We start from the raw sequence: 26,604 nt of genomic DNA, 5'->3' as shown, positions 1-26,604 counted from the left end.
TGTTTGAATTGAACGATAGCCCGGCTTCTACTTTACGTTTTCAACGGCGTCCTCAGCTATGACTGGCGTTTCCATCACATATTAGCGAATAAATACACATCAATTTGATCAACGTACTCTGTGAACAAGTTTTCACTGCCATGGCGAGCGTACATGTTATACTCATGGCTAAATGAGAGTGCGTCATCTAATGATCACCAGCTGCCGTCCAATGTAGCGCCGACCGAGTCGTATTACGTGGCAGTGCTCAAAGTAAGAAAACGCATTCGAGTCATTCGTCAAGTACACAGCCCTTGGGTATAATGCTTCATCGTGAAACTCAACCGCTTCCCCTAGCTTTACTCAATGGAGCCCACTCCAGCAAGTCCGTCGTTGTTCCCACAAGCCGCCGATGTGGCAGCGCTAACCTCTAATCAGAGTCATCGCTACTTGGCGGATCCTCTGTCGGTGGCCTACTCGAATGACTCAACGAAAAATCAAGCACATCGCTCTTCACACCCGCGTCCACAAACTTTCTCAGGCACCACCCAATCTGCACGGCTGTGCTCCTTTCGTTACCCAGTGGATCTGTCTGTCGTCCTTTTACAAAGATGAACTGGTTCTCGCTGTCTTCGCGGTCGTATACGCGGTCCGATGCACCAAAAGCAATGACAGCCAACTTTGAGCTCCGGTCTTGGAGTTTGGCGTATCTAGTGCCGTTTTCAAAAGCTTGCTGGGCGAGTCCAGCGAGGAGGTGCTCATAGATCTTGCGGGGCAGTTTACTAGATGCAGGCCGCGTTGTTGGCCACGTAGTAACGTTGAGGGTTACAAGGCTGGGCAGATCGCCGAGACAGTTCTGGAATAGCGTCAGTACACACTGCAGAGGAATGGTAGATGAAGAAATATACTTCAAAGTTGATGAAGCTGTCGCTCTTGGGGCGGACGACGCTCACGTGTGGAAACGCCAATGAGAGCTGCTCAAGTAATGTGCAGTCTTTGCAGATTGATGAGAAGGATGCATAGTCGTAGACCAGCTCATCATCGCACTCATCAGGCGCCCTCGAAGCATGTACACTGAGCTGCTTGAGAGACTTTCCGTGCCTCACAATACCGGCCGATGCGGGTAAGCTGTTCACCTTTGAGTAGTCCAGTGTGAGTACTTTGATACCAGCTACAAGGCACAAAAAGCCGTCCAGGGCTCCCAACCCATCGTTTTCGCCGTTGTCGGTGAATTTGACCTCGAGAGTCTCCAACTTTTGTGGCAACTTGGTGCTCTTGCTCAGCTCGGCGAAAAGAGCATCAGTGCCAGTACAGCTAAAGACCCTAATGCTGTTTACGGTGCGAAAGTCGATGATTTTGCAGTACGTATCTGCGGCATAGCGCAGGCCTAGCTTCTGCAGGGTGATCTCTTTGAGGGCGAGGGGGGTGCACTTGGAGAAAGGCTGCATATGGCTGAACATGGTAGAGGTGATCAAGCCAGGCCCAGTGGACGAGTCGTTCAATTCTCGGTCTGGTATGGGCACATCGCTGTCCTCGAAACTCGCATGTATGGTGATCTTGTCGAGATTGGAGGTGTGTTTTAGAAGAAAATGGCAGTAGTCGAGGACCTCTCGAGAGTCTGGGTAAAGGCCAATCTTGCGAACATTAGTAAGCTGCTCGTTGAGGCCGGGTATCTTCTGCAGTTCTTCCAAGACGTTTCTATCGAGGGCAATGCTCTCCGCCCACTTCAGGCGCTTCTGCTTCTTGTACAGCAGCACCAGGTTGTCGGCGGAGAAGGGCGACCACGGGTGCCACGAGAACTTGTCGAGAATGTTTTCGGGGAGCAGCTCCAGGATCATGCGCACGGCGAAGTTGGCCTGGTGGATCTGATTGCACTTGTCAAGCACGTCGGTGAGGTACAGATCGAGCTTGCGGATGTGCTGCAGGCCGATGTTCTTGGGGTTGAGGAAGGCGCCGAGGCGCGTGTCCTTGCTGGAGCCGACATCGATGGTGACGTCGCGGTAGAGGCGGCGGACGGTGATGTCGCGCAGCTGCTTGGATGTGAGACACAGACTCTGGAGGTCGGTGGGACGGGTGATCTGCAACGTGCTTAGCGGGGCGCCCGAGAGACACAGGCTGCGTGGTGCTACTTGCGTGGTCGACCACCAGCGTCTTGAGATCCGTGGGCAGCTTCGTGAAGTCCGGGCTGGGGATTTGCGGAGACATGGCCGTGCGGCGTCGTGGGGGCCTGGAGCAGTCTGCGGTTGCGGCGGCGGCCCGGCGGTGCTTGTTTATGTGGAGAGGGCGGGCGGAGGGCCGTGGGCGTCGCGAGCGTCTCGCGGCTGTGGGCGTGGCTGCTGCCTGGTGACGGGGCGATGCTCGGCCTGACCGGTCGCAGTGGGGACAGAGGGAGAGACGGCGTGGGCGAGCGCTGCAGCAACCGCCTCCAGCCTCACTGCTCACGTCCGCCGTCCCCGCCGCGAAGCTGGCAAGCTCGCCGCGCGCCACGCCCAGCGCACAGCCACACGGCGCCTCCGCTCGCTCACGCTCGGCGCATCACGTGAGCCACCGTCTCGCCCACAGGTGTGTACAGAATCGCATACATGGGCGCGCATGGCACAGCACATGCAAGAGCGCCTCATGTGTACAGAGTTGAATACATAAACGTGCATGGCACAGTACATGCAAGAGTGCCCTGTGCAGGCCACGAACCAGAACCCAGTGACCCAGTGACCAAACATGTCCCCCAAAGAACGCCAAATGCCAAACACCACGCTATGCAGGCAAATCAGATGCTGTCAAACGCACGTCCCCCCTCCACTGCGCACGCTCATGCCTCCTCGTCGCTGCTGTCGAATCCCGCCAGAAGCTCGGCCTCGAGCGCGTCGTCGTTGTCCGCCTGCAGATCTGGCGCAACCCCGTTCTCTTCAGGACCTTGCTTCAGCTCCTCTGCCGGCAGCGCCTCTACCCCTGTTGCTTCCGGTGTCGGTAGACCTGACGACTTTTCCGCCGTGACGACATTTGCCAGTGATGTCACGCGCTCCATGGTTCGCTTCTTCCGCCGCTGCAGGCGGGATGTGCTTGTCACACTGCTGTCGCTCTCGTATGCCTCGCTGCCGTCAGTCGTGTTGCCGTTGGTACGCTTTCGTTTCTTGTGCTTCCGGCTCGAGGTCGACGCCGTGCTATCATCGGACCGCTCGCTGTCCGAGTCCGACCCATGTGAGCCGTCTGTGTCGTCGCCCTCCATGAACTCGGCTAATTCATTATCCACCGAGTCCCAGTTGTCAGCCGTCAAGTTGAGCGTTACTGGCGAATCCACGAGCCCATCTGCCTCCTCTCCACCCGAACCCTCAAGGCTGTCATCATGGAAGGGCGACGCCCCGCGCTCAGCTGGATCGACCTTGATGAGGTAGGGTGTCTCGTCAACACGCTCCCATCTTGAGCAGCTCTGGAACATCCACTCGGGATTGACTATCTTAATCTTCTCATAGCGTGCGGCTTTCTTAACCTTGGTGGTCTTCAGGTCAGGGTTGGCAATGACGTGCGTTGTTCGCCGGTCCACGTTGGTCGACACTTCGGCGCCAAAGCTCTTGATCCAAAGCGCGTAATCAGTTCTGGTGTCGTTAGCGTTAAGTAGTAGGTAGCGAAGCAACACTTACGTCTGAACGTCAACGCCGAGTGGTATGATGCCAGAAAACACCACGACCGTGTTGTCAAGCACTTGCTTTTTCATCGCCGGCATCAACTCTGCGACATCGGGGATAGAGTCAATAGGGCGCTTCTTCGGGCTCCTCTCGCCCTTGAGCGCAGCCACCCGTCCTGCCGGCCCGACTGCCTTTGCTGTCCTGTACTCGTCGTAAAAGGCCGCATGCACTCGGTTGAGGTTATTTTCAATGACATCTAGGCCTCGATCATCATTATGCAGGATGCTGTGTCGGTGTTTGGGGGGGTCGACATGTTGTGAATCGCCGTTCGCAGCGTCATGCTCTTCGCTCGTCTCTACTTCTGCCTCTGCTTCTGCTTCTGCTTCTGCCTCGGCCTCGGCCTCGGCCTCCTCGTCTGCTTTGTCCTGCATGAGCTGTTGTTGCAGCAGAGGCCGCTCTGTTTGTTGTGCAACAATCACTCTTTCTTGCTCCTTGGTCTGCTCGTCTAGCGTTTCTGGAGATGCCATAGACAACAGCTGTTGTTCGAGTGCTTCACCAACGCCGTTGATGCCCTCTGCTGGCGTGGCTGCAGTAGGCTTGCCGAGACCAGGGGCGGCGACGGGAGCAGCTTCGGGCTTGACGGGCGACGCTGCAAGAGGTTTAGATTGGGTGACGAGCTCCTGCTGTTTGGGCAGAAAGCTTGCATTTATGTCGCCGGCGCCCGGGAAGAAATTGAAGACGGGGACGCGCACGAGGTGGGGGCTGTACTGCCACACGTCTGCCCTGTCGTCGATGATGACTACCATGGATGTGTTGTGATAGAAGAGGCGCTGCAGGCTCTTGAGCTTGTCCGTGTAGTTCTCGTCGCGGCTGAGGATGCGGTCGCCAAAGTACTTGCGCTCGGGGTCAATGATTTGGCACACTGCTTGGGCGTATGCGCGAGTGGCCATGGTGTAGACGTGCATCTCGTACTTGGTCGACACGCGGTCGAAGAAGGCCTGCAGTCCGGGGCGCTTCTTGACGTAATACCAGTTGGCGGCCACGTTGGACACGGTGTCGTCGGCGAGCTGGAAGCCCTCGACGTCCTTGACGGCGTCGTGGTTGGGATTGTCGGGGTCGGCCTTCCACTCGGCGATGGTGCGCTCGCAGGTGGTGTGGATGACAGTCTGGTCGAGGTCGACGATGAGCGTCAGCTTGGACGAGTCCAGCAGGCGCTTCTTGGTCTCCTCCTCGCCGCGCAGGGCCTCGTCGTGGCTGACGAGCAGGGCGACGTTGTCGTGGGTCATATTGACGGTGGCGCGGTCCGTGTTGCTGCGCAGGGTGAGATGGTCGATCTGGGTCATGTCCTGGCCGCACTCGGCGCAGAGGCCGCCGAACTGGATCTCGTGGGTGCATGGCTCCTCGATGTCGACGATGGCGGTGCTGCACACAGGTTAGCGGGCGCGCAGGCAGGGGCGGGGCTGGCGGACCCGGGGCGCGCGACGACGGCGCCGGCGCGGATGTACCAGCGCGCGATGCGGCCGTCGGTGCTGGCGGCGAAGTGCGTGGTCAGCGTCTTCTTGCGCGTCTTCTCCTCTCCCCACTTGTTCGTCTCGGTCACGGTGCTCTCGTACGTGTACGTGAACAGGCGCTCGGAGCGCTGGACGCCGTCATCGGGCTTCTTCAGCAGCTCGAGCACCGTGATGGGATAGTGCAGCCCCGGGGGCGATGAGATCTTCATGCCGCGTCGAGGCGATGCATGCGCTCGAGCGGGCGGGCGGGGGCGGCGTGCTGCGGGTGTTGGGGGGCGGCGCGTCGCGCAGGCTGTCGCATTCGGGCGGGCGGCGCAGGCGCGAGCTGGCGACGCTGGAGCTGGCGGCGCGGGCCTCGCAGACTTGCAGGCTCGCAGGCTCGCAGGCAATGGGCGCCGGGGGGCAGCGCGCGAGGGACGGCGGTGCAGGTGCAGGTGCAGGTGCAGGCAGAGCAGTGCGCGGCGGTGCGGAGCCGTGGCGTCGAGCAGGGGTGTGGCGCGTGTGTGTCGAAGGCCGTTCGTGGTCGCAAAGGCAGCTGGAGCTCCCCAAGGAGGGGCTTGGAGCTTGTTTAAATGCGTCGTCGACCGTGTTAGCAGCTTGGCGCGTGCACGACGCCAGTCGACGCAGCATCAGACAAAGGCCTGCCTCCGTCGCCCACGCCTGCACACGCCCGCACGCGCCTGCACCGCCGCCGCCGCCTGCCTGTCCGCTGCCGTGGGGAGGGGGGGCATTGTCTGCGACACTGCCTGGCTCGGTTTAGGGCTAGGGCTGCCGGAGCGAGCTCTGGTGCAGTGACACGTGCACACGTGCGCAGGCCCGTTGTTTGCAGCTCGCGCACCGTCACGCCTCGCCGTCAGACAGCAGGCAGCCGTCGGGCATTACAATCATCTAATTACGCGCCTAGCTCGCTGTGTCGTCAGCGGTTGTGTCTATCGTGCATCCCTCTCCCCAGCTCCTCAAACGCCATGCTGCCAGAAAAAATAAGCCCTGCCGCTGAACCCTCAGTCTCTGCTCGCAGACTCTGATATGCGCCTCTGTGCGCCCCTAAGCACCATGCTCCCCAGCACCAGCGAGCCTCCTCCTGTCCGAGAAGCGTCCTGAGTCATTCCCGCGACGGCACGCTGCGCCTCGAAAGGACCGACGTCGACCTCCTCCGCATCTTCGACCATCGTCCAGTCATCTTCAAACTCGTCTGTGTGGTCGTCGCCGTCCTGCTTGGCGTGCTTGTTGATGAGTGTGCGGGCGCGATCGAGCTCGCGATAAATCGTCTGGATCGCAACCTGCGCGCCATTGTCCTGCCTCGAGTCAGTGCATGTCGCGGTGAGAGTTGACTTCCGTCGCGTACCTTGCGGATCTTCTGGCCCAGCACCTTTGCCTTGACAATCATGCGCTGACTGTTAGTCACCTCCCACAGCGCTCGACTGAACACACTCGTGTTGACCTTTTTGAGCCACACACCAACACCGAGATCTTCAACACGCTGGGCGAAGAAGTACTGGTCTCCGAAGAAAGGCTTGATGATTGTTGGAATGCCCGCTCGCAGGCTTGCCCCCGTCGTGCCAGACCCACCGTGATGCACTGCAGCATCCATCTGCTTAAACAGCCAATCGTGCGGCGCAGCCTGGATTTGGAAAACTTCGGCTGGGAGAGGGATCTCGGGTTTGGATGCATCCTTCGTCTCCAAACGATCTGACCAGCCCTTTGATAAGACACAACGCACATCTGCCTTAAGGACCGAGTCAACCACCGTCTTCGTCAGAGCCGCAGGGTCATCGATAACGATAGATCCAAATCCAATGTAAACGAGCTTTTTGTCGTCCTTGCGAGCCTGCTCGATGAAGGCTTTCAGATCAGCAGGCGGCTCGTACATGTCAGCCTCATCTAAGAACCAGTAACCAGTAACGCGGATCCAGTCCGGCCAGTCGAGTGGCGGAGGGACCACGTGAGGGCTGAAGTTGTACAAGAACGGACGAGAATTCGCCTGCATCTTAGCTTGCGATGTGTTCTGCAGGCCCAATTCACGGCGGCGCCACTTGTTAATCTGTCCGGATATGGCCGTCCAGAAGATTGCATCGAACGTGATGTAAGTGATGCTGTTGTAGCCTCCTCCCATCTTCTTTTCCAAGACCGAGAAAGCATGTGGGTAAGCTCGAGTTCGTGTCCACGGCATAGTGAAAGCGCGGAAGTATGGGATCTCGAGCGACTCTGCAATATGGATGCCGGCCATCGCACTGGGACTCTCGATCAGCACATCGGCACCCTGGCACGCCCGCCATGCAGAGCTGCAGACATCGTCGAGCCAGCCGCGGAATTTGGAGTTTGCTTCCTTCATAAACCCGTACGTAAACATGCCGTGCTCGACACAGATCCGCATAAGCTCGGCCGGGTTTCCGTCAACAGGCGCAAAGTCGATGCCATGCCCTCGGACCCATGGTTCGAACTCTGCGTGCGTTGCTATTCGCGGTTTGTGGCCTTCCTTCAAAAGCTCTTTGCACAGCGCGATATAAGGCTGTACGTCCCCACGAGACCCAATAGTAAGGCAAACAACCGTGAGAGATTCTGCTGGCTTGAAATCGACAAACGAAGCCAGTGGATCATCAAAAATAAGTGGAATGCGCTCCTGATCAGCGGCGCGTACGATGTTGGAGGCGACGGCTCGTGGATCTTGAGCAGTATCCTGACGCGCTTGCTGGAGAAGATCGTGCTCTGCTTTGGCCGCCTCGTCGTCGCTGTCAATGCCCGAGGAAGACGAGTCTCTGTCTTCCAGATATTTGGCATTCTCCAGTATGCGAAGTACAGTAATGGCGCATTCGTCGCGGTACTCAGCTTTCGAGAATTCGAAAAACAATTCTTCATGTCCTCGAATGACAATGGCAAGACCGTGGTAGCCAATCCTAAAGCCCTTCTCCTTGTTGACGTTCTCTATATCTTTCAGAGGTAAGATGATCTTCGTCTTCGATGTAGGCATCAGGCTGCGGAAACAAAAGTATTTTCCGCTGATATAGATCTTGCCGTAATTTGGCAACACTCGCTGTAGTGATGCGAAAAAGGACGAATGTAATATCTCCGTCTCGGGAAAAGCGAAATGCTCCCTGAAGTTTTCAGCGGCTTTGACGGCGTCTTCATCGTCCTCAAACCCATGCACTTGATCCCCAGTCTCGAGCCCTTCGGCTGTGTTGTAGTGTTTGCGCCCTCCAGCCAACATTCCAGAAACCTTTTCATAGTAGCCCATGGACTCGGTGGCAAGCAAGTTACCCATCTTCTTCGATCGATTGCGAAGGAACCCCGCAAGGCCTGTGGCTTTGTTGAGTGGAAAGGATGCGATATCTTGAAGCGCTGACGAGGAGCCAGACAACCGTGGTTGAGCGAGACCGGCTTCCACATCATCTTCCGTCGTCTCAGGTGTGAGAGCCGCCGCCTTCGCGTTGCTGTCACTCTTCAGATGTTGCACTGGTTTTAGTGGCTGCCTTCCTCGCCCTGATGAACGTGTTGTATCCTGTGAATAACGCGCTAAAGGGCCTGATTGATCAGAGGTAGTAAAAGGTAACTGGGTCACAGGAGCTCGGAAGACGTCTGACCGGTTCAGGATCTGAGATGCAGATGCATCGCTCTCGTCTATAGACTGTATCGCGGCGGAGGACTCAGTATCGCGCTCGAGTGAAGTTGTCGCCGATTCTGTGTCTGTGATCCTGGGTGAAAGTGGTGAACTATCACCAGGGCGGCTTGTCGTTTGCAAGTCGTAGCGATTTCTGCTAAAACTACGTTGCAGCTCGTGACTTGGACGGCGAAACATACGGTTAGCATCCATGCTGCGCCGCGCGTCCCGGCTCTTTCGGTGTGCGTCCACACTGGATCGAGCAGATACATCACTGATACTCGACCTTCCAGCATGTGGTGTTAGTAGAGATGAAAGAGTGGCACGGACCGGCTCAGCGATCGGCGGGTTGCTTGTTGACTTCGCCTGAGCCTTTGTTGGAGTAGCTGGACTGACAACATCAGCATTGTCACGAGATTCCGCCGCCTGGTGGTGCTCATTATCGTTGACCATGATCCTCAGAACGTTGAGTGCATCCTGTCCATTATTGAAGAACGAGAAAAAGTACTATGCACTGTTAGCAAGGCCTATTCTACAACAAAGTGACCAGCACATACCTCGTCGATTGCGAATGTTTCGTCATTGTCGATCACTCTGACCTTGACGGTGTTTGCAAAGTCAAGTATAGCGCTCTCTTCAATCTCGAGCACATTTTGAATCGGGAGCGAGATCTTTACACTGTTTCCTTCGTTGTGCGTCCGGAAAATGACTTTCTGGATGGATTTGACCCATTCCTTCGCACTCGCAGCACTGTCCGCCTTGAATTGAATCGTGCGTTGGTCAGTGGTGACAGTGAATATAGTTTCTTCTTCGTGTTTCTGTTTGCTATCGAGAATCCCGGCGGATATGGCGTACTGTAGATTGATGCGGTTGCGTGGGAAGTAAAGTTCGGCGGGGTTGGTATAGTAGGACAGAACATCGCCTCTTAGTATGAACCAATATCTGTTGTACTTGGACCGACCGCGTTTGAACAGGTAACCTGTCTTGCTGACATCGTGCTGTAAAGGGTCAGTATATGCCGTAGAGATGTACTCGAAGGCTTACATGTTTCTTCGATATGTATGCATAGAAGCAGATATGTTTCTGAGTGATGTACATGTATCCTTGCAACAGGATACTCTGAAGCAACCAGCAGGGGTACTCGGAAATGATCTCCTCTACCTCTTCAAGCTGGAAAATTTGCTGTATTCGCTGTGCAAGAGTGGCAGGTCCTGAGCTCTTGATTGTCGCTGCCGAGCTTCCGTGTCTGCTTCTTCTTCCTGAGCTCTTTGCCTTCTCGATTTGTATGTCTTCGTCCGCAGTCGGTTTGGTTTTGATCTTCGACAATCGTTCGGTCGGGGTTGTGGAGGAAGACCCAAGCGGCGGCGGCGGTGGCCGCGGAGCTAGAAGCTGAGAGGATGACATCTCGTCCATAGGTTGGCCCTCTGGCCTAGCATCTGCCCTATTTCTCAATCTGGGCAAGGAGCGCAACAGCTTGTGATCGGATAGCACCCTGCGGTGCTGCCTAGATTGCCGATTCCGGTCATCCTGCAGCTCTTCTGGTGCCCTGTTAAAGTCGTTCGCAGAGCTTAGGCGGCTTAATCGCGCGGCGCCATCTAAGCTGTGCAAGGGCTGGCGCCTCTTGCCCTCTTGGTCGCTGTCACCCGAGTCCACCTCCTGCATGGTTGCGAGATCGGTCTGCGACTGCTGTCCCGCACGAGCAATCATGGAGAAGATGGACTGGTTCATCGACACGGTGTCGTTCCTCTTCGGCGCCGTCACATCATCCTCTGCGTCGTCTCCATCCTTGAAGCGTTCTGGTACATCGAGCGATAATCTGTTCTCCGATGCCCTCCGTTTCTTCGACAACCTGCGGCCAGATCTGACCCTCCCTCGGTCCTGCGACGACATCTTGGATGGTAGGCGCGGCCACGCGGTCGGGGGCGCGAAGGTCGTTGGGGTGAGGTGTTGCTGCTGTGCCGATCAAAGGGATTTGTACGTGCAACGGGACGAATGGTGTGGGTTCGTTGCAGTTGGGATGCTCACTGCTACGGGCAGCTCCTTGGGGAAATCGTCACATATTGAACGAGTACATCGATGGACTGATACGCTGACAACCCGCATGACGAGCCTGGAGCTGCACGCACGACGATTAGCGCCAACATCCGGCGCCATGCACCAGATGACTGGTCGCTAGACCGGGCACCTGCCTAGGCAACACCACTCAACAATCCTTCTTCAGGAGCATTGCCCCCGCTATGCCTGTCTCTTCGAGACATTCACGAATCGCACACGAATGGTCAAGCGTGACCGAGCTGTTGAGGCTTAGACATGCCATACGTCACCTGCGAGCGACTCGTCAGTATCGATAACAAATCACGCTACCAAGTACCTAAGGGCATACTCATAGCTCATGTGTCACCTTGAGTCAAAAGCGTCGTGGGAAGTACCTTCGCCGGGGACGCGCTATATGCTCGATTCGCTGATACATGAGCCCAGCAGTCTATGCAGACAGAAACAACGCAATTCATTAATGTTGTATACAATATGTAGACCGGGCATTGCTACATGTAGTTGAATAGTTCCGGATTCCTCCTAACTCCAAACGCATCCCAACATCATCGACAACCACTCATTTGGCCTTGGCGAGACCGACAGCTGAGTTACCAACATCGTAAACAGAATACCACCTCCTAAGGAAGGCGTCACCAAGAATAGCAAGAGGTCCTACGGGCTCGGGGAAGTCCATGCCGAAGAAGGCAGAGATACAAGATCCCTGAACCTCGAGGATGTAGTCGTAAGCACCGATGGTAAAGTTGTGGCCAGTCAACGTGAAAGTGAGGTCGGGCAAACTATCACGCTTGTTGCACTCAACGGTGTACTGGCCGTTGTATGACTTCTTAGCACCGATCTCCTTGTTCAGAAGCTCGGCGATGGTGGAAGGAAGGGCGATAAGAGATGTGCCGGTGTCCAGGATGACACCTGTGTTGCTCATCTCTGCAGTCTCTTTTCCGAAAGTGATGGCGTCAAGGTCAACCTCCCAGTAAGCCTTACGCCTCAGAGGAAGCTTGATAAGCTTGCCGCTGTAGTGGCTCTCATCGATGCCTCCGAAGGTGGCAACGGACTCCTGACCTTCATTGGTGTCGCCGAGGTAGAAGGCGAAAACGGGCTCGTCCAACAAACCTTGGTCAAGCATGTTGTAGAAGGGAGGAACGATCTTGTTGACAGAGATGGTGTCATAGCCAAGTCCCATGATACCATCAAAACGGCCAAAGGCAAAGGCAAGGCCGGGCTCAGAGGTGGCCTCGGCGAAGTCCTGGTGCTTGACCTTGAGGTCACCGATCTGGAACACGTCGTTGGAGACGAAGCCGCTAAGCTCACCAGATCCATAGCGAATCTCGAACGAGGTGCCGTTCTTCTTGTAAGTCGAGGATGCTGACGAGTCGTACTTGGTGTGGAGGTAGCAGGCGATGGAGTTGCACTCTGATGATGGTACCCAGAGGTTGGAGCTTCCGGTGTCGAGAACAACCTTGAAGTCTTGCGGGGGAGTGCCGAGAGAGATCTCAGAGAAATCTGGTTAGGTCAGTCACTGATGAAACCTATGAGTGAGATGCGATGAGATCGGAACGTACACTGGGCATTCAGAAAGTTGCTGACGGGGACTGGGTGCGAGCCATCGGCGACGTAGGGTGCCTTGAACATCTGCTCGGCGTGGGCTTCAGGCTTGATGCCCATGTACTTTTGGCCGAGCGCCTTTGCGTGCTCCTGAATGTTTGCGTATTTCTGGACATTGTCAGCTCGTATCGCCACCGCGAGGCAGTGACTTACCAGCTGCTCCGAAAGAGGCACCTTCTGGAGCTTCATCTTGTGCACGCCGGCAACGGCAGGCGACGCCAGGGCGCCCGCAGCAAGGAGAATAGCCGTCTTCATGATGGCAATAAACGATCTGTGTTGATGATAGACTGCACTTGAGCAATGCAGGTGGAGTGGATGATGAAGGGTTGCGATGAGCGGGCGGTTATGGTTACCTGGGGAGGCTGGGGCAGCCTAGCGGCAGGAGCTATCGCAGTGTCGTCACCTGCTCACTCATGCACGTGCGCTCCGCGCCAGTTCCTGCATATGATGAAACTCTGGGTGGCTGGCCCACTCCCCAGAGGCATGCTAACGGGAAGTGCTAATGGGCACGTCTGTAAGAGATTAACGGGCGTACCAATAAGAGAATAATGGGCAAGCCAGCAGGACTCGCTGTCCAATCAGCTGCCTGAGATCAGGCCTTTCTCTTCTGGGAACAACCTCCATGACGCACCTACAGGCAGTCTAAGTTAAGGTGGTCACCTATACGAAGAAATCAGGGTCTATTTAGGTAAATATTACGAGGATTTTAAAGACTTTCCTTGAATCTAAAGCTGACGACTGATTTTGAAGTTCTAGCAAAGAGGGTCTACTTGGGACATGATTCAAAGCCGTTTGGTGGTCAAGACCTCATTGGTTGCGCATTAGTCCCTTGTTGGTACACCCGTTCACGTATGCCACTTCCTTCCAGACGTTTTCGGCACCGCAGAGCTTAGATCCCTGCATTCCCTGTTCCGGCCCTGGAGATACCCACAAACGTCCGCTTTGATCCTCACAGAACTCACTCAGGTCCGTTAACCACATGTGTATCCGTTGACGTCGTTCTTACAAACTTGTTACGTTCTCTTGTCAAGTGACCTCTTGTAGTCTCACATGGAGCTGCTGACGATCTCGAGACTGCACTGTACTTTGGTTGCTCCGGTCTCCAGAAGACGCAGTGCTGTATTACGCAGAAGTCAATTTGCATCGCCATCTACAGTATTTCAAGGTTGGTTCGAATGAGGCCCGTCTAGCTGCGCAGTCCCTGCAGAAGCTCGGTTGACACAACACGTTTTGTTACTTGCGAGCTGACATGTACATGCAAACGCTCCAGAAGCTCACGTGAATAATCTGCGAGTACAAATCCAATAAAGCAGTTAAATTCGGTGTGTGATTCTACTCTTGTTGTGTCGTGCCTCATACCGCAGCGTTCGGTTCATCCGTGTACCGAGGCGCGTTCGGTTGCTCTGCCTGCTCTCGTCGCGCGGTTTCTAGGTCGGCTGCCCACAACGCAGAGCTGACAGCGGCTGTCAGGAGGAACAACATGCCAAGAGGCGGGACCAACTGTAACAACAGATAGATGGTACCATACCTAAGAGGTTGTCAGTAGGATGCAGGGTGCTTCATCTGACTTAACGTACCATGTATACTGCCACCTCAACTTGCCCACGAACTTTTCTCTTTGCTTACGGTCAAATTCCAGGAGCTGAAAGTACCGCCAGTGCTGGAAGGGCCCCGCGCGATATCCAGTAAGAAAGAGGAACATTGGTACTCCTACATACGGCACGAAATTGAGGGGCAGCAGTATAATGAACTCAGCAATCTGGCGGAAGGAGAAAGGCGCATAGACCGAGGTCTTTGTTGGCTTTCCAAGGCGGCGAACGGGGCTGTCCAGGTTGTCCTCTGACACCGGACGGTGCTGGCGTATAAGGTCTTCATAACCTTTATGAATCATAACCGCATCGAAGATGTCCACTTGAGTTTCGTCCACCAAGAAAGATTCAAACAAAATAGCCACCACAGCTGCACCCTCACCAAGGACTAGAAATGTGCCATTCACCCATGCACTGCCACCCTTGTGGAATATCGAAAGGAACGCCACTTGTGGCAGATAGGTCCAGAAGAACAGGTTCAGCAAGACGAATGTACTGAGCAGAAAGGCAGGCAAAAGACGAGTCTTGAGCATCGGATAGAGATACGGGTGCGTGATGAAGAACAAGATGCCCTGTTGCCTATCAGCTCAATCTCACCATGTTTAGGAAGAGTGGATGGATACCTTTGGCAGATACAATACAGCGATCATGTTATCCCATGCTGGGCGAATGACAACCCTCGGTACGTTGGCAAGAGCAGACTGCCGCGGTCGTTGAGGCATGTTGGTGATGTTTGGTCAGGCTTGGTGGCTGTTTCTGTACGTCGCTTGTAAGTCTCAATGACGCACTAGCGTATCTGACCTTGTCAAGTGCAGCATGTGACAGATGTACCGGCGAGACCCTCAGTAGACGTCCAGAACAGTTTTCAGACTCGAGGATAGTCTACGGCTATTCAAAAGCCTTTTGCGTGTAGTGTGAAAATAATTACTATGATCAGATGCTCTATCCTAAAGGCTTCGACTTCTCTATTCTCTGTCTTTCCATTACTTTGAGGACATCGTCAGCATTGTTGGCGTCTCCTTTCCTCCTTTTTGGTGCTCGCTTCCTCTTCTTCGCTGCCTTTGGCCCATCACCGTCATCGTCGTCGTCGCCACCAGCGCCGAGTCCCTTCCATTCGCTGAATTTGACTCTCTCTCCGTCTTGCTCCATCTCATCAGCATCATCGAAGCGCGACTCGCCAAAGCCCAAGTCTATGTCTTCCATGTCCCGATCTGATGCTGCAAGAGCGGCGGCACGTTTCTTGAGACGAGCTTCCTCAGAATCCGCGTCGGCAGAGGATAGATTCTGTAGAAGCATTGATTTTTCATCAAGATTTCGCACCTTGGCCAGAGCAGCACGGACGGTAGCATCCGCAGAGGAAACATTAGGGGTGGTGTTAGAAGCGTTATTCTGAAGATTCCCGGAGTTGAAGTAATCTCTTTTCACACTTCGAAGAGGCTGGCTGGACTTCGGTGTTTCCACTGCGAGACCTGGTTCAGGTATCCCGGAAGCTGCAGGATCAAGTTTCAATATTGCAGACTCTTTCTCGATGATAGTGTCTGCGGCAGCTTCTCCCGCTTGATCTAAGTCTTCGTCGTCGTCGTCGTCGTCATCACCGAGGCTCGCAAGAGGGTTGTAACTCGACCCGGCCCCTGCGAATATATCCTCATCCTCTGACTCTTCTTGCTTCTTTGGTTCTGGCAGGTTGTGCATGTTTATTGGCTTCGTTACATCGTCCAGATCATGCCGCATTTCGGGGACCAGCTGTTCCTCAACCTTCTGCTTCCTGACTTTCCTCTTCTCCTTCCCGTCGGGCCCTCTGATAATCAAGACCTCGCGGCCCTTTTCGTCAATCTCAATCCTCGATTGCTCGCCCTGAGAGGTGACTTTTCGAAAACCGGGACCTAATGTTGGGAATCTTCTCTCGTGCTCTGCTTCTGCTGCTTTCGCTGCGTCCTCGCGTTGTCGCTTCAGCTCTGCCAGTATGTCCGCTCGTGTCCGTTTCGCGCCTGCGACTGGCGGTGGCGGTGCTAGCATCCTTTCGCCCTTCTTCTCAACCTTCTCGCGACTGACGGGGCCAACATCTGCATCAGCTAGCTCGTCAAAGGCATCCTCGAAGTCTTCACCAGCTTCCCCCTCTTCGTCCACTTTGGCCGATGGAGTCTGATCGCCGCCCAAAACGTCCTCGCCCCGCCGCACTCGCTCAAGCAGTCTCCTGTCTAGTCCCTTGACTAGATGTGTCATGCTGACATCGCCGCCTGTGATTTCCGACACAAGCTTCTCAAATGTCTCGCGGTCGATTTGTCCGAGCTTCATCGCTTCGTCGAGGTTTTTGATGCGTTTGGCGATCTCGTTGTCTTCCTCGCTGACCCGTTCTTTCGTTCGATCGGTGTAGCCATCGGCAAGCCGGGTGCCTTTGGGTGCTGAAGCGCGGGGCTTCTTCTGTGGATTCGCTTTCGCATTACGCTCTGCCAGTTGGCGAGCAAAGTCTGCCTGCACTGTGCCTCTGCCTACCTGGCGCCTGTAGCCGTGTTAGGACGGAGAGTTGCGGTTCTTTCTTGGAGCCAGTTCTTACGGTGTCATGGGGATGCTTGAATGCTTGCGTGCACCGAGTGCGCCACCAGGCGTGCGCGAGGCCGGTGATGCACTCTGCTTACTCCCATCCTGCTGCTTGGGCTGGTCGCTGAGCAGCAGTCGGCGAAACTGGGAGTTGTTCATTTTCCCTGAGAGCAGATGATCGCAGTGGTGCATAGCGCGGAAAAGCTGCCGACACCACCGAAGCGGCGTTCCTCTAGCGTGTCTGCACTCCGCGCTTTCCCCGCACGCGTCACTCAGGGCTGCTCACGGGTGCCACAGCTGTTCACTGCGAACAATCGGGCGAGAGGTTGAGTGACAATGTCATGGCTTAGTTCGCCTGCGCTGTGTTCTCAACTACAATCCTAATGTACTCATGTGCATGAGTGACATATCGCCCTTCTCGCAGTGTAACGTGAAGGCACATCACCCATCCCAGCCATGTGGGAATGCCCATGCAGATCAGTGGTGCATCCACCTTCACCTAGCATCTTACACCGAACTCGCCCGCCTGTTCTCCGCCCCTCGTCCCTGGGTATATAACGTTGACACCCGGCTACTTCCTCCGTCTCCTGTATATTTCCAATCAACTGCTTCCGAGCACAACAACACTTTTGGCAATAGCCAAATATGTTCAAGCTTTTGCTAGCGGCGGCACTCGCTGCTGCATGTGCTTGCTACGCCGCCCCAAACGGGACCAACTCCAACGCCACATTCACGAACCCGATTCTCGACGCTGTGGGTGCCGATCCGTAAGCGTTCTTCCCATACATCACGATTCCCAAGTTGACAATCTTTAGCTGGGTCTTTCGCCATGAAGACTACTACTACATGACCTACACTAACAACGAAGACATCACTCTACAGCGCAGCAAAGTCCTCACTGATTGGAACAATGCTGAATCTAAGCTGCTTTTCAAGCCGCCTGCAGGCATGAACTACTCCACGGATCTATGGGCACCCGAACTTCACAATCTCAACGGCAATTGGTATGTTATCTTCACTGCAGACCCACGTTTCGACTCTCCCCCTCCCGAGACCGAGATGTGGTGCGAGTACAATTGCCCAGCTGTCAACCATCGCATGTACGTGGTTGAGGGCATCGGTTCTGATCCCTGGACCGCCTCCTACACCTACAAGGGCGAGCTCAACACGTACAACCAGTTCGCCATAGATGGCACCTACTTTCAGCACAATAATCAGCTATATCACATCTACTCGTGCTGGTTTCGCCAGTACGATGGGTGGCCAGCCAACCTTTGTATCACCAAGCTATCCGACCCATGGACAGTGTCTTCGCCGTTTACGGAACGTCAGATCATCTCGGTGCCAGAGTATGCCTGGGAGAAGACTCCGTTTGGACGCGCGGGCAACGATCGTCTTTCCTCTAATGAGGCTCCCCAGCAACTCATTAACCCCAGCACACAGCAGAACTTCCTTATTTATAGCGCCGCTCGTTCGGACAACCGAAACTACTGTCTTGCACAGTTGGAGCTCATCGGCGACGACCCGATGAATCCAGGCGATTGGCGCAAGCACCCTTACCCTGTCTTTTATCAAAATCCAAGCGAGGAGTCATATGGCGTCGGGCATGCGAGTTTCACCACTAGCCCTGATGGAACAGAGAATTGGATTGTCTATCATGGCATGCGCGACCCGGCGAATGGCTGGGGCGCAAGGACGATACGCGCACAGACATTCACGTGGAATGATGATGGGACCCCGAACTTTCCTAGACCTGGATATGGCCCGTATAAGGCCCCTAGCGGGCAGTAGACTCCTCCCGGGCGATTCATACATCTGAGGGCATTTTGGCTTCGGTCTAAGGTATGGATATTGGGGGTTTTATGTCGCTACACAGTGTGTGGATAGCTGTTTAGCTGCACTTGAATAGACATGTGCCAATTTGGTCAAGAGAGGTCGTCTTGGTCAGTCCTGCACCTTGGTAACTTAGCCCTGATTCGCGTATGAAATTTGAAAGTGCGTACTATTGGGAATACGTACTTATGTCTTATCTTCTCTGTATGATACCTTTAATACCATGGCAGGGGAAGAGCTATGAGGAGCAGAGGGCCACGTTGATCCTTTGTGCATGTGATACATGGTGGCTAGCTGGAGGTCCCACAGGTGAAGCAGTACATCTGTATATCACACCCGATGCAATTTTACTGGACGCGTTTCAGTTCCATGTATGTGCTTGTAGTAGTACGTCAGTTATTATTGAACTATCAAAGAGAGTGATGCAATAGGATCTCATACTTCCAAAAACGTCGAGCAGGTGTAGATGTTAATCAAAAGGCCAACACATCCTCATAGAAAAATACAGCACAACAACGTGGGACCTCAATCGTCCTAAAACCCGTAGACATGATGAACAGACTCACATGCAAATACTGACAAACTTAGATGTAGTCAGATATGCCGAAGAAGGACATTGCAATATGATGTCATCACACGGAGGTCGATAGTGTCGAGGCACTCAAGCAACAGAACGACAGCTACACATCGCGATAAGTGGACATGCATGATGCATCAGCACCATCAATCTCAGCTGGAGCATCTGTATAAAACCATAAAGTGAATTGTTATATACCGAAGATGTCATCATGTATCAAGAAGGCATACCAGTCAGACTGACAGAGATGTCGGAACAAAATCACCAAAGATATGCCAAAAGAAAGGTCAAGAAGACAGGAGATACGCCATAGCTCTCAGACCACGACAGGAGCCATCAAACAGCGCTCTTCCCCCCTCCCAATCGTCGAAGTCTACTCTTTTCAACTGCCTCATCGACCTTCTTCTGCCTCCACGTGCAGTTTTCTGCAAAATCACATATTCTGCACTTGAACGCGTCTTCGATTGCCACTCCCTTGGCTTCTCTTGTTCCCTTCCACCATGCCATCTCATCCTCAAGGTAGTCTTCAAGGACGTTTGCCTCGTACATGATAAGCTCGTTGCCAATGATGTCACCTGTTTTGGAATAGCGAAACTCAGCACAAAGAACGTAAGAAAGGCTTGCTGGAGGGATTGCAAGTTGCAGCTCTGTGATGAGCAAAGACCACAACGAGAGCAGGTTTGGGAACCGAGCGGCTTCATTCTCGAAACCAACGTCGCCAATCTCGTGTAGAAATATCTCTGTGAAGGACTGTAGTGGATCCAAGTCGTAGCGGGCGAAGATGGTCTCGGCATCTACGGTATTGAGAGACAGAGACTCGAGAAGCTTGTGGTACAACATAAGTTGCATCCTTGTCGGTCGCAGTGATGCACCGGTTGGTTTTGAGCGCACACCACGTGTCTTTACATCGGCGATGTAGATTTGCTGTATTGGTTCGACACCATCTGCCCATGCGCTGCTGTTGATGTCCGCACCTGAAGCCCTAGCAAAAGCTTCCGCAATACGAAGCTGATTGGTAGGTAGCTGTACTGTGCCACCGCTCTGCTGTGCTCTCGTCCGTTCAACATGTTCCTCGAACTCAGGATCAGGACATTCGTAAGAGACCTCGTCAATAACGCCGTTCACGACTTGATCTTCGACGACACCCCAAACCTCCAGTTCCCTTGTTAGGCCAGTCTCACGCAGACATCGCAGCCCCGATATCGTGTTCCAGATCCGTAAACCAAACCGGTCCTCTTTAGTTTGTACCTGCACTGGTACAGTTGTATGTACCTCGTCTTCGAGCTTTTGGTGGATCTTCGACCCGGTGCGCATGGCTTGCGTCCGAGGCTTGCGCCCGAACTTGGACAAAGTGTAGTAGTATTGTAACTCGCACCATGCTGGTGAGACAAGGTCGGTGACAGAGAGTGGCTTCTTGGGCTTTGTGCGAAAGCGCTCGATGGGCGGACGCGAATCAACATCTGCAGCCTCGTGGGAGGAAACGATATGTGGAGTGCTTGTGATAGAGCTCACACTGTGAATTGTAGTTCCGCCTGATTGAGACGATGATTGTGAGGATTTAAGCGGGACTAATCGCTGTTAGTTGTCAGTCTATCAGTTCGTGCGGCTGGTGGGCTGAGAGCAACGCACCACTCCATGCCCGACGCGACCTTTCGTCATACTCGACTTCCAGCATCTCGCGGGTTGGAGAACTTTGGATGCGTCTGCGTGAATCGATGGCCTCATGATTGCGCCGGTGGCTCTTCGCCACGCGTAAGTCATACGGCTTGGGCAGTACGCCAAGATCGTTTGATTCTTCATCTGCTGCCTCGCGCTGTTCGAACTCAATGCTTGGAAGCACAATGCTCTTCTCCACGGATCTGGGAAGCTGTTGGACGAGCGAGTCGAGAGTGTTTGCGAGAATTGTATCTTCATCGACCTCGGTCGCGTCGAACTCTGAGCCGTAGTCGCTCACGGAAGCAAAAGCGTCAGGGTCGATCTCGACCTCGGAGCCATAACAGCTTGAAGCGCGCGTCACCGGTACAGATGATGCAGACATGTTGCCATTACCATGACGGCGTGCCGAGGTGCTGTGAGTTGGGTGGCAACAAGCGCGAGACGCGACATCCGAGGCGCGCTTCGCGTGAGGTCATGGATATCGGGTGCTCGAATATCCTTATCGAACGTGCACAACAAACATCGTCAGACTTTGCGTCGAACGCTCGATACTGCACCATACATTGAAAATAGTCATTGCGCTCTACGTGTTTTATGCTATGTTGAAAGTCAACTGCCCATCCGATGCAAATCAAGCATGAAGACTAAATACAAGCGGTACCTCCACATAACCTGCCCCATGCCTGAATCATGACGACCACATTACGCATCAGTCAAACAACACGATAGGAATGTCCCTTCCGATTTCCCAGATCCCACTCTCTCGCGCAGCATACAACGGCGTGCTCTCGATATCGACTAATGTGCAGACACGAGAGGTATACCCTCTTTGAAATCAGACATGTCGTCAGCGCGCTGATGCTTGCCGTTCCATTGCACTATGCCGTTCTTGTCAATACCATAGTTGCCTCCAGTCTGCCATCTGTTCCCGCTCTCAGTGGGTCTATTCCAGATGCCCTCCTCTTTGCCTAGCTTGTTCAAGTTGCTCAAGCCAGCGGGTGAGAGAACGTGATAGAAACTGGAGATGCCGAGGCCGTATGCGGCGTACGCTTCTCGTTCGGCATCTATGACAATCTGCAGATTGGGCTGGGTGTTCTTGGATGTATCGGGCAGCGCGGCAAGCCAATGGTCGGTCGATTCTTGGTCGCTGTGTGAGACGGCAATGAAGTGTATGTTGGGATTCGTAGCAGCTGCATCGCGCATGTTGAGGAATGTCTTCTCTGCAACTGTTTGATGTTAGTAGATTGTACGCAATCAGACATGTGGTCTGGTTTGGCTTACAGGGACAGCCACAGTGCCTGAGGAACGCGATGATCGTGGGCTTCCCATCCTTGGGGACTGTGAGCTTCGGTGTTGAAGGCGCCTTCTGCCCCACTGCTGGAGGCTCAGCGGTTTTGACATAAGATGGACTCATCCACGACCAGAACTCTTGCTGCCAGGTCATCTTGGGAGTGTGAGGACTTGTTATTCGATTGACGATAGTAGGCCAGAGGCTGTAGCAGTACTCGCACGCGCAGTCATGGCGCGACAACTGCCTTTGTATCATTCATGGCCATGGTTGTGGTAGCGGGCGCGCGGAGAGCGTGACTGCGGGGTGATCGGGTCCAGCCTCCAAAGACTCTCAGTGGTGCACCATCTACACGAAGCGGCTGACAGATAGCTATCCAAATAGCCTATGCAATACCTAGTTCGGCGATTTACCACATTGCAGCCAAGATGCGCCTAACACATGGAAGGGGACGCGTCGCGTGAATGCCAATGGGATGCTGATGGGAGAGACCCGCGACAGAAATGTTAATTAGAACACAAGTCAATCATCGCGCAATCACCAAGCAAGACAGCGTCTTTGAAGTTTGAACGATTGATTCATCAATCGTCAGTGAACCATTCACTGATTAGCTGGATATACTACATGCTCAGCACCGCTCAAGTGCCCCCATAAACCCGAGTTGAAGACCGTGACCATGATTCCGTGAAAACGCCCAAAGAAAGTAACCAAATATCCGTCGCCGACCAAGAGGTTGTCATGAGGCCGACGTCAAGAAGTGACGAGCTTAACCACGCTCACCACGGAGACGACGGGCGAGCTGAATGTCCTTCGACTCTGTTGTCTGTTAGTGGGTGACCGTGTGCAAAAGATTCGAGAACACGTACGGATGGTGACACGCTTGGCGTGGATGGCGCAGAGGTTGGTGTCCTCGAAGAGAGAGACGAGGTAGGCCTCGACGGACTCCTGCAGAGCACCGATGGCGGAGGACTGGAAGCGGAGGTCCGACTTGAAGTCCTGAGCGATCTCACGAACAAGGCGCTGGAAGGGCAGCTTGCGGATGAGAAGCTCGGTGGACTTCTGGTAACGACGGATCTCACGAAGAGCGACGGTACCAGGCTTGTAGCGGTGAGGCTTCTTGACACCACCGGTTGATGGTGCGGACTTGCGGGCAGCCTTGGAAGCGAGCTGCTTGCGGGGAGCCTTGCCACCAGTGGACTTACCTGCATGAAGTGTTAGCTATGCGTTGCAAAGTGCGAAGTATTATGTGAAGGCAGTGCGCAAAGGCAGCCAAGTCGGTGCGTGCAGCGCGATGGTGGCGGCAGTAGACAGGCTGCGGCAGCAACACCAGCGCGCTGCAAGCGATGCGATGTGTGTAGGAAGTACTTACGGGCGGTCTGCTTAGTGCGGGCCATGACTGTTGATGTGGGTTGTGTTGATGAAGATGATTGTTGAGGCTGAGGAGTGGAGCTGGTGTGGTGGATGAGAGAGGGAGGAGGCGGGCGGGCGAGGTTAATAAGTGCACGGGGGGCGGGCGGCTGCCTGGAAAATCAACTCAGAAGGCGCGCTGGAAAGCGGCGCAAGAACATCAACGCTGTTTTGCAGCGGGAACAGCAACTTCGAAACTCACAAGTAAGAGCGAGTTGCAGTGATTGGCTCGCTAAGGCGCTCTCCCGATTAGGAAGGGGCACGGTCGTTGATCTCGAAAGCGCGCCCGTGCGCAGTGGTTGATCTGGGCCGGCAGGCGTCAGGCGTGTGTGATCCAGCGACCGCAGTGCACGACCCGCCTTGTCCTCTTAAGCACCGGACGCCCCCAGCTTCATACACTATTCTCATCCAGTCAACTGCATCTCCTCTCCAGCTTCAGCCCGCTTCAATCACCTTACCCAACTTCCAACAACTCCCCCACACATCAACATGACTGGACGTAAGTCTTCCTCCCCAGCACGACGCGTCTCTTCACGATCGCGTCTTGCACGCCCGTCTCAATCATGTACTGACGCGTCTCTCAGGCGGCAAAGGTGGCAAGGGTCTCGGCAAGGGCGGAGCCAAGCGTCACCGCAAGATCTTGCGTGACAACATCCAGGGTATTACCAAGCCCGCTATCCGCCGTCTCGCACGTCGTGGTGGTGTCAAGCGTATCTCAGCCAGTATGTATCTCGCCCAGTCTCGCACATTGCAAAGCTAATTGCCTCCAGTGATCTACGAGGAGACCCGTGGTGTTCTGAAGACTTTCCTTGAGGGTGTGATTCGTGATGCTGTCACATACACTGAGCACGCCAAGCGCAAGACTGTCACTTCTCTCGACGTTGTTTATGCCCTTAAGCGTCAAGGCCGCACCCTTTACGGTTTCGGTGGTTAAGCGCATTTCTTTCACGGTTTTCATATCACGACTTCTGCCGGCCTCATCGGTCCTCGGTCGGTTTCGGTGCTTGGGTGGATGGTCACAATGCCTTGTATAGTAGGCTACGGAGTTTACGGTCACATCAGTGGGATTGAGTGCTTTTACATGGAATGATACCATAATTCTTCACACCGTGTGCGTTTTGCCTGACATGTTTGCTCTGTTTGAAAGTATTGTACACAGTACGCGTCTGTTGTGATGCTAGTTGAACGCGGTGGTCATAGCGGTTGTGGGTCGGCGCTGAGATGCTTGATTGGCTTTGTGTCAGGGTTAATCCACCCTCTGCGCCTCACCGCTGCCATGTAAGATCGTGATACCAGAGCAAAATGGTTTGACCATGCGCACTTCGTCGCTGTGGCAGACTTACGGTATCCCGCGCGGACCTTCCACCGTTGGGAAGGCTCCTTTGTCTGCAGCGGCTGCTGCATTAGGCAATTTTGTGCGTGGTCAAACACGGCTTCCTCTGCAGACCAACATTGAAATGTCCGAGTGTGACTCGCTGCATCTTCCCTCCGTTCTCTTTCACTCTACTTTATCGCTGGCATTGTCGCTTTTCCGGTCGCATGCTACATTTCCGTCCACACTCGTACTTCTGACGTTATCCGTTGGTGAAGCCCCTCATGGCGTCGTCATATCGTCCAGTACAAGATGATCTTTCATCGCCAACCCCACTACCCAAAACATCTCCAATATCAATCTCTGGTGTCACTATGGCTATCGACCCAACACCTCGTGCTCTGTTCTTCGATGTCTTCGGTACCTGTGTCGACTGGCGCACCACTGTTGTAGGCGAACTACAAGCCCAAGCTCACGCTGCGCTCAATTCGGCTACTGCATCTCTAGCTTCCCGTGTCAGACTCACAGCATCTGATATGACTGCACAGCATTGGGGCGAATTCGCTCAGCAGTGGAGAGATAGCTATAAGAGTTTCACGCGGAAGCTCGCCACTGATCCAGCTGTTCCATGGAAGTCAGTCGATGAACACCATCTCGAATCACTGAGCGAGCTGGTCATCCACTGGCAAATTACTGGCTTGTGGGACGATGAGCAATTGCGCGCCATCAGCTTGATATGGCATCGACTGGAGCCCTGGGTTGATTCTGCGACGGGCGTCTCGATGTTGAACAGACTCTTCTGTACGTGCGACTTGAACAGAGACGTCATACACTAACATTGTAGATACGTGCACGCTGTCAAATGGTAATCTCAGTCTCCTCGGAGACCTTCGCACATACAGTACCATCCCTTTCACACACCTATTCTCGGCAGAGCTCTTCGGCACTTATAAGCCTTCTCCGCGCGTATATCTTGGAGCTGCTGAGAAGCTTCAACTGGCGCCGGGTCAGTGTGCTATGGTGGCTGCGCATCTGAATGATCTTAGGGCTGCAAAAGACAACGGTCTGAAGACTATATACGTCGAACGCCCTGGTGAGGAGGACTGGAGCAAGGATCAGGTTGAGAAGGCGCGTCGAGAGGGCTGGGTCGATTTATGGGTTACCTTTGGTAATGGAAGCAATGGTTTCATCACGGTGGCTGAGCATTTGGGTATCGAGCCGAATGCCACAGAGCAAGCTAGAAGACTCAGTGCATCGGCACCCGTTGGTGGCTCGTAGTATTTGTCGGATCATGGGCAACATTGTATCTAGGACTATCAACAATAATTTAAGCAAACATAATATGAATTATCGGATTTTTGTTGACTGCTACACACTAATGTGAGTCGAATGATGGCGTGTCCTCTTGTGGATATGTGTTTATCCCGCAGTGCTTTGGTGGAAAGTGCGAGTACATTACTCGGATTAGTACCTGTATCGAACTTCAATGAAAAATGTTCCCAAATGCACCATGGACGAAAACCCATCCAAACCCATATATTCTAATAAGTAAGCCCTGTCCTATCAGGCACCAGGGTTTTAAACATATCGAGCAAGCTTGGGCTGAACAACTTATCCACAGGTGGATGCATTGAGTGCAAATCACGTGACATACGATACTCTCCCAATAATAATGATATTTGCCGAGGTCACGCACCTATGCTACTGTTACACAAAAATCAACATAGAAATGCATTCATGATATGTATTGAGTGAGAGCAAACCCACGCCTTGCGATGGTATTCCTGCCTACTCCATGTCCGAGCAACTTGAACATACCTGCCTCCTGCGAAGCTGCAGCTTACATACATACAACCATTGATACCTTACATCAGTATGAAACCATCGATAACCCACCGACGTTAAACAAGGAGCACGATGTATACTTTTGTAATTATGATATGTGAGGGCAACAAGCCCGCATCGCAAGCAACCAGACTAAGCAAGCGCTCCCCGCATCGCGCCCGCACCGCGCTAGTAGCTCCAGACACCACGTCCTCGGC

General features: G+C 54.0%; 12 protein-coding genes across 12 annotated transcripts; 3 read left to right on the top strand and 9 right to left on the bottom strand.

Moving 5' to 3' along the window:
* Positions 1-209: 209 nt before the first annotated feature.
* C7974DRAFT_12134 (uncharacterized protein) lies at positions 210-2,356 on the bottom strand. Its single transcript, XM_046135156.1, has 3 exons — positions 2,113-2,356; positions 888-2,057; positions 210-835 (listed from the first exon to the last, which is right to left on the bottom strand). The coding sequence occupies exons 1-3, from the start codon at positions 2,182-2,184 to the stop codon at positions 410-412; spliced, it is 1,668 nt and encodes a 555-aa protein (XP_046002737.1). The 5' UTR covers positions 2,185-2,356; the 3' UTR covers positions 210-409.
* Positions 2,357-2,541: 185 nt separating this feature from the next.
* On the bottom strand, positions 2,542-5,639 carry C7974DRAFT_419543 (uncharacterized protein). Its single transcript, XM_046144211.1, has 3 exons — positions 5,072-5,639; positions 3,618-5,024; positions 2,542-3,572 (listed from the first exon to the last, which is right to left on the bottom strand). The coding sequence occupies exons 1-3, from the start codon at positions 5,320-5,322 to the stop codon at positions 2,789-2,791; spliced, it is 2,442 nt and encodes an 813-aa protein (XP_046002736.1). The 5' UTR covers positions 5,323-5,639; the 3' UTR covers positions 2,542-2,788.
* A 198-nt stretch (positions 5,640-5,837) lies between these two features.
* Positions 5,838-10,799, bottom strand: C7974DRAFT_382665 (UDP-glucose:sterol glycosyltransferase). The gene is made up of 4 exons (XM_046140699.1): positions 9,753-10,799; positions 9,266-9,706; positions 6,459-9,215; positions 5,838-6,408 (listed from the first exon to the last, which is right to left on the bottom strand). Exons 1-4 carry the CDS (start codon positions 10,596-10,598, stop codon positions 6,115-6,117), a joined length of 4,338 nt encoding a protein of 1,445 aa, XP_046002735.1. The 5' UTR covers positions 10,599-10,799; the 3' UTR covers positions 5,838-6,114.
* A 520-nt stretch (positions 10,800-11,319) lies between these two features.
* C7974DRAFT_299526 (aspartic peptidase domain-containing protein) lies at positions 11,320-12,617 on the bottom strand (the record flags this gene model as incomplete). The annotated part of the gene is made up of 3 exons (XM_046137754.1): positions 11,320-12,260; positions 12,320-12,470; positions 12,516-12,617. 3 exons carry the CDS (start codon positions 12,615-12,617, stop codon positions 11,320-11,322), a joined length of 1,194 nt encoding a protein of 397 aa, XP_046002734.1.
* A 1,251-nt stretch (positions 12,618-13,868) lies between these two features.
* On the bottom strand, positions 13,869-14,694 carry C7974DRAFT_382658 (uncharacterized protein). Its single transcript, XM_046140698.1, has 2 exons — positions 14,575-14,694; positions 13,869-14,523 (listed from the first exon to the last, which is right to left on the bottom strand). The coding sequence occupies exons 1-2, from the start codon at positions 14,671-14,673 to the stop codon at positions 13,891-13,893; spliced, it is 732 nt and encodes a 243-aa protein (XP_046002733.1). The 5' UTR covers positions 14,674-14,694; the 3' UTR covers positions 13,869-13,890.
* C7974DRAFT_382657 (uncharacterized protein) lies at positions 14,695-16,727 on the bottom strand. The gene is made up of 2 exons (XM_046140697.1): positions 16,506-16,727; positions 14,695-16,451 (listed from the first exon to the last, which is right to left on the bottom strand). Exons 1-2 carry the CDS (start codon positions 16,679-16,681, stop codon positions 14,894-14,896), a joined length of 1,734 nt encoding a protein of 577 aa, XP_046002732.1. The 5' UTR covers positions 16,682-16,727; the 3' UTR covers positions 14,695-14,893.
* Positions 16,728-16,772: 45 nt separating this feature from the next.
* On the top strand, positions 16,773-18,665 carry C7974DRAFT_325235 (glycosyl hydrolase). Its single transcript, XM_046138964.1, has 2 exons — positions 16,773-17,256; positions 17,305-18,665. Exons 1-2 carry the CDS (start codon positions 17,135-17,137, stop codon positions 18,278-18,280), a joined length of 1,098 nt encoding a protein of 365 aa, XP_046002731.1. The 5' UTR covers positions 16,773-17,134; the 3' UTR covers positions 18,281-18,665.
* A 345-nt stretch (positions 18,666-19,010) lies between these two features.
* On the bottom strand, positions 19,011-20,992 carry C7974DRAFT_382655 (exonuclease V a 5' deoxyribonuclease-domain-containing protein). Its single transcript, XM_046140696.1, has 2 exons — positions 20,529-20,992; positions 19,011-20,467 (listed from the first exon to the last, which is right to left on the bottom strand). Exons 1-2 carry the CDS (start codon positions 20,935-20,937, stop codon positions 19,236-19,238), a joined length of 1,641 nt encoding a protein of 546 aa, XP_046002730.1. The 5' UTR covers positions 20,938-20,992; the 3' UTR covers positions 19,011-19,235.
* Positions 20,993-21,353: 361 nt separating this feature from the next.
* Positions 21,354-21,999, bottom strand: C7974DRAFT_371152 (uncharacterized protein; the record flags this gene model as incomplete). The annotated part of the gene is made up of 2 exons (XM_046140001.1): positions 21,354-21,781; positions 21,837-21,999. 2 exons carry the CDS (start codon positions 21,997-21,999, stop codon positions 21,354-21,356), a joined length of 591 nt encoding a protein of 196 aa, XP_046002729.1.
* A 401-nt stretch (positions 22,000-22,400) lies between these two features.
* On the bottom strand, positions 22,401-23,550 carry C7974DRAFT_382651 (histone-fold-containing protein). The gene is made up of 3 exons (XM_046140695.1): positions 23,213-23,550; positions 22,710-23,045; positions 22,401-22,659 (listed from the first exon to the last, which is right to left on the bottom strand). Exons 1-3 carry the CDS (start codon positions 23,235-23,237, stop codon positions 22,610-22,612), a joined length of 411 nt encoding a protein of 136 aa, XP_046002728.1. The 5' UTR covers positions 23,238-23,550; the 3' UTR covers positions 22,401-22,609.
* A 44-nt stretch (positions 23,551-23,594) lies between these two features.
* Positions 23,595-24,357, top strand: C7974DRAFT_382649 (histone-fold-containing protein). Its single transcript, XM_046140694.1, has 3 exons — positions 23,595-23,749; positions 23,835-23,972; positions 24,021-24,357. The coding sequence occupies exons 1-3, from the start codon at positions 23,740-23,742 to the stop codon at positions 24,182-24,184; spliced, it is 312 nt and encodes a 103-aa protein (XP_046002727.1). The 5' UTR covers positions 23,595-23,739; the 3' UTR covers positions 24,185-24,357.
* A 183-nt stretch (positions 24,358-24,540) lies between these two features.
* C7974DRAFT_382644 (HAD-like domain-containing protein) lies at positions 24,541-25,916 on the top strand. The gene is made up of 2 exons (XM_046140693.1): positions 24,541-25,363; positions 25,407-25,916. The coding sequence occupies exons 1-2, from the start codon at positions 24,847-24,849 to the stop codon at positions 25,838-25,840; spliced, it is 951 nt and encodes a 316-aa protein (XP_046002726.1). The 5' UTR covers positions 24,541-24,846; the 3' UTR covers positions 25,841-25,916.
* Positions 25,917-26,604: the final 688 nt, after the last annotated feature.

The sequence above is a fragment of the Boeremia exigua genome (genome assembly GCF_020726555.1).
Source record: "Boeremia exigua strain MPI-SDFR-AT-0100 chromosome Unknown C7974scaffold_1, whole genome shotgun sequence".
Taxonomy (NCBI): Eukaryota; Fungi; Ascomycota; class Dothideomycetes; order Pleosporales; family Didymellaceae; genus Boeremia; species Boeremia exigua.
The sequence above is the reverse complement of the archived record's forward strand: the minus strand, read 5'-3'. Positions and strand labels throughout refer to the sequence as shown.